We start from the raw sequence: 10468 nt of genomic DNA, 5'->3' as shown, positions 1-10468 counted from the left end.
GTTAACACAGTCTACTGTTCCTCCTTATTATTCGACATAACCATAGTTCGATCACAGAGTCAGCAAGCACTGACGTAGGTGCAAATGTACAAAAAATAGTCATATTAACTAACTTTCCATATCCAGATATCCAGCAAACATGTTCTGTAAAACAATCTCAGTAATTTTCAGGGTTTATCAGACAACCCATAGTTTTAGGTGCTTCACGTTATTTTAAGGTAGGTTCCCACACAATAAAAAAAAAAAATTGAAAACAATGTTTAGTCTTTCGGGACATGGACACACTCATGCACACCTGAAATGAAATGCAGTCTCTACCTGATGAAGATAAGAGTACAAAGCCCCCGCTCATTAGCCCCCTGCACACTCAGTGGTACCACCAGATTATGACATGGAACAGTATAGCATACAAAATGATAACAATAAACAGTATAACATACAACAATTATAACAATAAACAGTATAACATACAACAATTATAACAATAAACAGTATAACATACAAAAATGATAACAATAAATATTGCTAAGATGGAGACATAACATATTAAGCTATCATGTATACAGCAGGGATTTTTGGAAAATGAGTTCTTATAAGCAAACAAAGGAAATGATACTGCAGTTATAATATATACAGTATAAGGCAGCATCTTGAAAACTAAGTGTGCAGAACATTTCAGTGTCTCACTAGGTGGCTTATAATGCACATTTTTAAGTACCTGATAATGTACACTAAAGGTGCAACCTGCCATAAGACATGCATCATGTCCGAGCCTGCAGGCTGTAAGAAAGGATCTTCAGTACAGACCTTACAAAATAACAGCACTTCAGTCTCACTGTGGTATCCTCATGCCCTGGTTAAGTATGTTAACAAATGACAGACAGTAAAGAATTGCTAAATCGCTAGCTATACAATTTCAGTCCCAGTGTCATATCACAACCTGTTTAAAGCACTAAATACTTCTGAAAATGCTACTATGAACTGCATCAGAACCAGCTTAAAGCACTATACATGCTACAAGCAACTGATATACACTATACATGCTACAAGCAGCTGATATACAACTGCAAAAAATGCAGCCTGAGATGTTTGAAATAACAAAGGAAGGAAACAACATTCTTTTACATACACCAGAGTACCGATCTGAAGCACCAGGTCACAGTCCACTGTGTTTTAAAGCACTCTATTGAAATGCAACAGCAGCAGTTGTTCAAAAAGTGCCACGTAATACAAAAACTGCCACATGATTTGAATCCTATGACAAACTGCAAAGGACACGTTTGCAGTTCTGTAATTCACAGCAGACTAAAAAATGCAGTCTCTACTTAAATCATTTTGTCCTACAAAGTCTGCCAGTGTTGGGGAGATTCAGTAAATCTAAACTTCATGTTATCCAGGGCACACTTTTTTTCATTTGTCTCTAAACATGAACTACGTTTATTCGGTTAGTCTCTTAACAGCTGCAGAAATGCCTGCAGCTGCATCTCTCTGTTCATACGAATCATTTTTCAAGGAAAATATTAATACAAAAATACTGCGCATAAAATCACACTCAGTCATTATAAAAATGAACCTCTTTTCGGCTGAGAACATAATCAGCAAAACATTTTTGAACAGCACTTCATGAAATCAAACAAAAATACTGATGACAAGTTCAGTTTCCACTTTGTCTACATTAATGCAAGTGCTGAATCTCTGCGGGATAGGCCTAATGTTTCAAGCGGCAGGTATGACCATTGCATGCTGTTGGCCTAATCTTTCAAGCGGCAGGTACGACCACTGCATGCTGTTGGCCTAATGTTTCAAGCGGCAGGTACGACCACTGCATGCTGTTGGCCTAATGTTTCAAGCGGCAGGTACGACCACTGCATGCTGTTGGCCTAATGTTTCAAGCGGCAGGTACAACCATTGCATGCTGTTGGCCTAATGTTTCAAGCAGCAGGTACGACCATTGCATGCTGTTGGCCTAATGTTTCAAGCGGCAGGTACGACCACTGTATGCTCTTGGCCTACTGTTTCAAGCGGCAGGTACGACCATTGCATGCTGTTGGCCTAATGTTTCAAGCGGCAGGTACAACCACTGTATGCTGTTGGCCTAATGTTTCAAGCGGCAGGTACAACCATTGCATGCTGTTGGCATTTTCCTTCTAAAAGGAGAAAGCTGGTGCCTATAATGGAGCTAGAGAAGGGCACTTTTTTCTAGACATGATGTTTCCTTGGACTCTGTTCATCATCCTAGAACACGTCTTCATGTACCATAACTGGCTGCATAGACCCAGTGTCGCCAACCACAGAATCTAGGTGCAGAGAACGACGTGCCAAAGTCAGCTCACTGTTGGCAAACTCGTTTGCAAGGTTTATAGTCTGTAAAACAATATGAATTGACAATTGGTCACTCATCAAGCACACTTGTCTGCAGAGATATATAGGTTTACAAGAAAAGCTTACTACATCACTTACAGTGTTCATTTTACGTAAAAAAATATCACCAACATAAGGCATCAATCTTCCTGTTGCTTTATTTTACTCTTAGAGCATTTTCTATCCAATGGAGCAGGATGGAACATAAACATTATTGTTGTTAACACAACTGACTGCAGAGACATATTACGCTCACTTTTTTTGCCAATATAATAAACAAGCAGTAATGCCCAACAGGATGTGTGTTAATGTGTAATTAATGCCTGCCCAGGGGTGTTGTGGCAGAAGGCCTCTACACCCCTGGAAGGGCATTAATAACACATTAACACACCCTGGAGGGCATTATTACGCTGAGAGAATGAGCTGTCTGTAAAACTGCTGTGTTGTTACTTATTTATATATTTTTAATTACTGTATTTTGTTATATATATTTTGGATGTAAAATAGTTCCTCTGCCTAATGTTTCAAAGTTCTAGTAGCATACGTAAATGGTGTTAGAGGACGCATTTTTTTCATCCAAAATATATATTTTTAAAAAATATCTAGACATTTGCTTTATTTTTTGCTCCGTTACTACTAAAATGGTTTCTTGCCAGCCACTGGGCACTGAAGTCACTAAATAATGACAAACATTTGACTTTCAGACTATTTCCTTAACAAAATTCATGTTAACATAAATCCTGTTATTTAACTTACTTTTAATTTTTTAAGTATAACATTTAAAAATCTGTTACTAGTTTGGAACTTTGTTCCCCCTTTATTTCAGGCTTTATCCACATTTCTTAAGCTAAAGGGTCGAGAGGCACACAAACCTCTTATGTGCTGCTGCCAGTGTTTCATCGATCTCAGTGTCTCTCCCTCTGTCACACAGAAACCACCCCTCGGAAGGTGCTGGGCATCCTAAAGACTTTGGGTGCACCTGCCTGCTAGGTGAGCGCACCAAGCTATGTCTGAGGCGTCGGTGGTGATGGTCTGGCCGGTAGGGCAGAGGATGAAGGGAAGACCCTTGTTGTGGGTACAGGCCCTGCCCACCACAGAACTTGGCCCTTATACAGGGGATCAGAGAGAGAGAGAGAGAGAGGTCTCTAGAGGCTGACAGTGCTGACACCAAAGGTTCTTTAGATATCACTGAAGTTTCCTCATGTGAAGCCTGGCCAGAGAAATTAGAAGGATACAAGATGCCATGTACCCCAAGGCTTGCAGGAATTTCCTCGCAGTGAGGTGACTTCTGGAAACCAGCTGGGTAAAGTCGAGAGGCAGGAAGCTCTGCTTTTCTGGAGATAGGAAGGCGATTTTGGATGCTGTGTCCAGCAGTGCTCCCGAGAAAATGATCTTCCTGGAGGGCGTTTGCTTTGATTTCTTCTCATTGATGGTGAACCCTAGGGATGTTAGGAGGGTTTTGACAAAGAGAAGGTCCCGGAGCAGCTTTTATTTGCACTCTACCTGAATGAGGCAGTCATCCAGATAAGGGTAAATAAAGAAGTTATGTACTCAGCATAACGTTCCATCGGAGTAGTTGGACTTCATTTGTCATCAACCTGTGGGATGTCGGATACTGACTGGATCCGAGACGGTAGCTTCGCCAGCATCTGATCTGAGCTCCAAGCTCCTCCCCTTACCCATAATACTCTTCAGTCTCCTTCCTTCCCCCAGATCGAGTTTGCTATACCCCTCACAGGAACCCGATCCTAAAAAAAACTTTACTAATAAAGATAAACAGGAGAGCAGCAAGGCAATTTCTCCTGCCTGCCAATGCAGAAAACATCATGAGAAGGTCAGGGTGAAGGAGGGGGGGACGGCTGATTACAAATTCAGTCCAACTACTCAGATGGAATGTTATGATGAGTACATAACTTCTTTATCTGAAGTAGTTGACTTCATTTGATCATAAACCTGTGGGCCACAGTCCCCAGCTACCAAAACCCTTAGGTGGCCTTCATGGAAGGATATTTCGTAGCACCGTGGAGCCAAAGGATGCTCTCCCCCTGGCAACCATGTCCAATTTATAATGAGAAATGAAGGTGTGAGATGAAGACTAAGTAGCCGCCGAACAAATATCATCTAAAGACATTCTAGACCAAAAAGCAGCTGACGTAGCCATAGACCTGGTAGAATGAGCATTTATCCTACCTGGAAGGGACATACATTTATCTTTGTAAACCTGGAGGATGCAAAGGGAAATCTGTCTGGCAATGGTTACCTTAGAAACCGGTTTGCCCAGAAAGGGTGCAGCAAAGGATACAAACAAGTGATCAGACTTGCGATGGGCTTTAGTCCTGTGCAAGTAGAAGCATAGGGCAGGATTCACGAAGCCTCCGTGTAAGAGTTATAAGTCTTACATGGAGGCTGCAGTTAAACGGAGTTATGTCAGCATGCTCTGCATATTCATGAGAGCATGCTGAATCACACCTAAGGCTAACATGGTCCGTGGAAGACAGTAGGGGGCGTGTCTGTAGGCCGAGCCCTGCAAGCGGACACGCCCCCAGAAGAGTAAAAGTATCCAAAGTAAACACCCACGACAGAGGCCATGGAAATGTGAATAAACACAACACAACACATGCCCCCACAGGCTATGAACATAAAATATATAAATTAACATGTTATATATTTTTTTTAAATCGTAAAGATGTTTGCCCATGAGTGCGCTCGTTTGCGCGGGCGTGCCCATAGCTTAGCCACAGTTAGCAGTCAGTGGAAAAGCATATAAGAACTAAATATGCAAAGTAAGCCAAGAAGCAATAGCGTAGCAGTAGAGACGTCGGCTGAAGAGCAGGCATCCATGGTTCGAGCCCCCACAACATCAAATTTTATTTTTAGTAAAATAAGCACGAAACAAGTCTGTGACAAATATGTACACATATAAAATCATATTTTATGTAAAATGTAATGAAATAGTCCATTTATTTTGAAGAAATGTGAGATAACAAAACAATAAAAAATGCGAGATGTTCCTATAGCCGAGCTACAGTTTAACAAGGTGAGTGCATCTGCCCGTAGGTGAGCAGTGGTTTAACAGGTGCAAAATGAGTGCCCGTAGGTGAGCAATGGTTCAACAGGTGCAAAATGAGTGCCCGTAGGTGAGCCGTGGTCTAACACACTGAAATTGTGTGCCCCGAGCTGAGCTGAGCGTAATATGCGTGCTGACAGCCAAATGAAGTGTAAACCAGCGTAACCCATTTGCGCGGAGCTGCGCACCGCGCAAACAAGCTAACCGACGGGCAATGTTGAGCAAGCTGTAACAAAACTGCCTTTACACAGACACACCACCTAGCCTGTCTAGACAGTCATAAAATATAAAAAGCAGTGGCCAGGTTCGAACCCAGGATACCATGCACCATAGTCAAGGTACTGAACCACTAAGCCACAACAGCTGTACTTAGAAATGCAGTAATAGCAAATATATAGGAATGAATAGAAAGTGGGGCATGACAAAGCAGGTTTTGTGAAGTTGATACAATTCCAAAATGGCCAATCAAAGATAAGTGCGGGAAAAACTGCATATATAAGCCCCATAGGCGGGAATACATAGCATAAACAATTGTAGAACTGACTTGCAGCCAGAATGTCAGGAGTAGGAGGGGGTAGTTGCTTTCGAGCACAGAGGTGGGGTGTTGAGGAGTCCAGATACATGGTCTGGCTCCTAGTCCACAATCATAAGGCCAAACTCATGCAGGGCCAGGTCCTGTGGGGAGCATATAGGGCTGAGGCGTGGGACCGGTTGGCTCATGATCTCACCAGTGCCACAGGGATTCCAAGGACTGGTGAGCAGGTCCGTCACCACCATGCTGACCTGAAGAGATGCAAGCAGGACCAATCGAACCTTTGGATCCAGGAGGCCCGGCAAATGCCCAACGCCCCACTACTGAGTAAGTTACATTTAATTATGTATCTAAAAAATTTAATTAGCTGATATTATGGAGATGTGTATTCCAATATTACTTCATTTATATTACAGCTGCAGGTGTCCGTTCTGTGAACCGCAGAGCCTATGGCGATAGGCTGGTGCGGTTGCGCCACCAGGCAGGTCAGTAATCCACTCCCAGTAACTGTAAAGAAATATAAAAGTATGACAGTTAGCAAAATAGTGCAGTGTAGTCACTAAGTAATAAAATGTGCAAGTAACAGTGTAAGAGTGTTTGAAAGTATTGCTTGATTACAAAAGTGTGTTGCAGTCTGTAATCCAAACAGAAAAATGAAAATGTCTGAAATAAAGTCTGAAATAAAGATGCCCCACCTGTAATATAATAGTACACAACCTGCAGCAGGCTGAAAAGTACAGCTGCAGAAGATGAGCAAATCACATGTGTGAAATATATCCCTGTTGAAATACTGAAACATGACAGAAGTGAGACTGCTGGAAAGGATTGTAATAACTACAGGTAAAACATGTCAATAAAGCCTAGAAGTAAGTACCACCCTGAATAGTAAAATGAAAACAAGTGAGAGAGTGTGAGAAAGAGTTACGAATCCACCAATAAAGAAGTAATAACCCCTGAATAAAGTATACTGCAGTCAGTACAGAATGAAATGAATGTGAAAGTAGAACCAAACTGCAAAATGTGTTCAAAGTGTTGCTGCAGCTGGAATGTGTATCCCAAAATCTGGATATGTTGCTCTCAGTCTGCAATATGCAGATAGTATGATTGTCTGAAATATCAAACATCCACAGTTGTCTATAGCTATATAAAGCAAATGTAGCAGGATGATGTAACTGAACAAAGCCAGATATGAATGTGTATGAAGAACAATAAAATGTATATTGATGTAGCAGTAACAGTCCTATCACCAAATTGAAGTAGTTATCATATAGGAAACTGTAGTTAGAACAGTAGTGTGTATATATGTGCAGCTATTAGAAATGTACAGCATATGTATTGGTATTTGAAGGTGTTAATATTATTTTCTTCACCCCACCCTATAACCACATATAACCCATTCCACGTGAAAATGGTATGTGCAATCACAATTAAAACCCCTGGACATTTGTCCTGTTGGGTCATAAATATCTGCATGTCCGTTGATGCATCTGCCCTGTTCATACATCCAAACCTGATGGCCTGTTGCCGTCAATCAACCCTGCATGTTGTTGGACTGTGTATTGCTGTTCAAATTATGCATGTGTTATGCTCGCTGTTCAATGGTGTGAATATCTGGGTGTTTGGTTAATGGGAATACTAATGCATGCTGTTACAACTAATTGTGAATGGTATTATATGTTACTAACCCAAACTGTCATGACATAATGCAAAACATAGGACGACAGGGAAGGCGGGTTCCAGCGGACCCACCTCTCCCACCTCAGCTGGCGAGTGCACCTGGCACTAGTGCCCAGTCTGGACCCTCCTCCGGTGGCCCTGTGCCACCTGCGGGTGGAAGCGCTGCAGGGGATGGGGCTCATCCCCCCTCTGCAAGTGTGGCCGGAGGAGAACCACCACTCACCCTCCATAGCGTCCGGACTGTGGTGCATAGGGAGATCCAGGACTCTGTTCTTGGGCCCCTACCCCAGCTTGAGGCACAGGTGGCACAACTTACGGGCATGCCTGTTGCCCGGCCTACACAGCCCCCAGCACAGCCCCGTCCTGGGCAGTGAAGGAACAGTGGCAACTGTCCATGGGTGGGGATATCAGTTCCACTGTTGCCATCTTTGGGCTCATGGGCTCTGGATATCCAAACCTCCGTCCTCGTCAATTGTGTAACCCCCCCACACGTGTCATACACCGCCCCTGTATGCATCTTGTTTGTCTCGTCTGTTGACCTTCCCAACCTACCTCCCAAGCTATACTGACTTCCTTCACCTGACATACCACTCTCACCTGAAAAAAAAAAAGGGTATTCTGTACCCACAAAAAAAATACGCCCCATACATAGCTGCCCATTCCGCACACATGTCTGCTGGACATGGAAACTATCAATTACAATTGGCTGTACAACAAGTATTATGGTTGTCCTGACACCTCTCTCAGGGGTGGAAGGTTTCAAATGTCACACCAAATTACATACATATGCACAGCTGTTGCTGATGAAGAAATGGGCAGCTATGGGCCTTACCTACATCCCTCCTGCAAATCCCAAGCTTGTTTCCCTACTGTCTTACCCTCTTTGTGACCCCTTTTTCATCACTTTCCTGTCTCCCCATTTTCATTTCTTTCAAAGAAAATAGCGCAAGTGTGCGCCAGAGTAAGCACTGTTAAGCGGTTGTAAGTGGGTGTGCGCGGAGCTAAACGCCAGTGCGCATGCGTGAGCTCCGCGCAAACCAGCACTAACTCGTTAAAAACTGCTTAAAAGTGCCTTAGTCACTCTGATTGACAGGTCCTGTAGTCAGTTCAAAGGCAAAATAAAATCCCACTGTCAGTCCCGAACCCAGGACCTTGGAAACAGTAGTCTGCATGACCCACCACTAAGCCATGACTCTTATACAAGAACATTGTGCTAAAATAAATATATCATGTAATAGTAGGAATGAATGTAAAGGGAATATAGGATGTGTAGTACACAAAGCATGTCATTTAGAATTACTGTCAAAACTAGTGGATTTCCATAATAGTAGTGTGTGAACAGAAACAGCCATGCTATTTGGTAGCTAGTAGGTAATAATGTCAGTTAATGTACATATATAAATGTATGTATATTTACATATATATAGAGAGAGAGAGGAATGGAGAAATGTGAATCTACAACACAGCCTGAATCATGAGAGAGATACTAACCTTTACACTCACAGAACAGTGTCCACAGCATACCAGCATGGTCCCCGCCCTTACAATCTGAAAGGGCAACGCCTATCTCACATCCCCTTTTATAGCACTGTCCTGAAATCACAGTGAGAACTGCAATCAGTACACAACTGGCTGCATGCAATTAGCAAATGCTGGCTTACAATTGGTGTAGAGGCCATCACATGGACCTATGCAGATACCTACAAAAGCATCCTGTACTAACACTCCACACATGCAATACGTTCATTGCACTGTCTGGAAGCAGACAGAGGGAGAGAGACAGACAGAGACAGAGACAGAGAGTGAGAAAAAAAAAAATACACACGCTACACACTGAGTTTAAGTTGTCAGCAGTGACAGTAGCAAGCCATGCCAGCGGCAGCAGGAAGCAGAAGTAGTGGTAACACAACCAGCTGCGACAAACACAGGTAATGTAAAGTAGCAGGTTAATAGTCTGCATACTGTGAACCCTCCAAATGTGTCATAGGTCTGTATCTATAGGTATATCCATGTGATATGTTGTGGGTACGTAGTTCCACCAAAAGGGGATGACTATACATTACATGTCAGTCAGTGTTAGGCCATGATCCTGGCAGCAGTTGTCTGTGCATTGCCCTCATCAATGGCTGTAGTGACTGTTTAGAAAGGTCAGCCAGGTTCAAAAGGCAGAATCAGCCCATCACAAAGGCAAACTGGCCGGGAACAAGTGTCTGCAGGTTCCCAATATTGCTGTATATGCGTCCCACACTGAATAATTCCATAGCTTAGCAGACCAGGCCGATTATGCTTATGATGCAGTAGTTCCCAAGGTCAGTAGAGGTGCCTCCTTAGTGGTGTGGGACCACTGTTGCTGTATGCCAGTGTTCAGGTACATATCCTGTAGTACGGCCAAGTTTAAATATCAGTCTTATATGCGGTTGTATGTCCTCTTGGAGTGCACGTAGCACACATCCAGGGATACCATCAGGTCACAGTGATGCTGTGTGTTCTGCTTTGCTGAGGGCGGCCCTCACCTGGACATGTGAGATGATAGGGAGGTTACATTCAGCTGTGATAAGTATCTCAACTTGGGGAGAAGGAGGGGGGATACGTGCACCGAGCCTGTCTGCAAGAATGTTGCCAATATCTGTGTGTTCGGTGAATGTTAAGTAGGTGTGTATTAACTCAGAGCATATCTGAGGCATTTGGTCCATATGTGAAACATAACTGAAGAAGGCCTTGTGGTTATCTATAGTGTTTGTGGCCATTTCCCTCCCAGAGTAGGCCGTGGATACGTAATGCTGTCTGCAGAGAACTCGTATGCCAATTATCTAGTGTGTTCGTGAAGATGC

At 43.0% G+C, this 10468-nt stretch overlaps 1 protein-coding gene across 1 annotated transcript in view; it reads right to left on the bottom strand.

Annotated features, from left to right (window-relative positions):
* Positions 1–461: 461 nt before the first annotated feature.
* LOC122789882 (mast/stem cell growth factor receptor Kit-like) overlaps positions 462–10468 on the bottom strand; it is a 666793-nt gene continuing 656786 nt past the window's right edge. Inside the window, exon 14 of the mRNA XM_044057314.1 lies at positions 462–2364. Within this exon, the coding sequence (XP_043913249.1) occupies positions 2236–2364 (129 nt within the window). The 3' untranslated portion in view covers positions 462–2235. The remainder of the gene's footprint in view (positions 2365–10468) is intronic.

This window comes from Protopterus annectens, chromosome 15.part0, assembly GCF_019279795.1.
Source record: "Protopterus annectens isolate FY-2018-M chromosome 15.part0, PAN1.0, whole genome shotgun sequence".
Classification (NCBI taxonomy): Eukaryota; Metazoa; Chordata; order Ceratodontiformes; family Protopteridae; genus Protopterus; species Protopterus annectens.
Note: the sequence above shows the minus strand (reverse complement) of the source record. Positions and strands in the feature narration are given on the sequence as shown.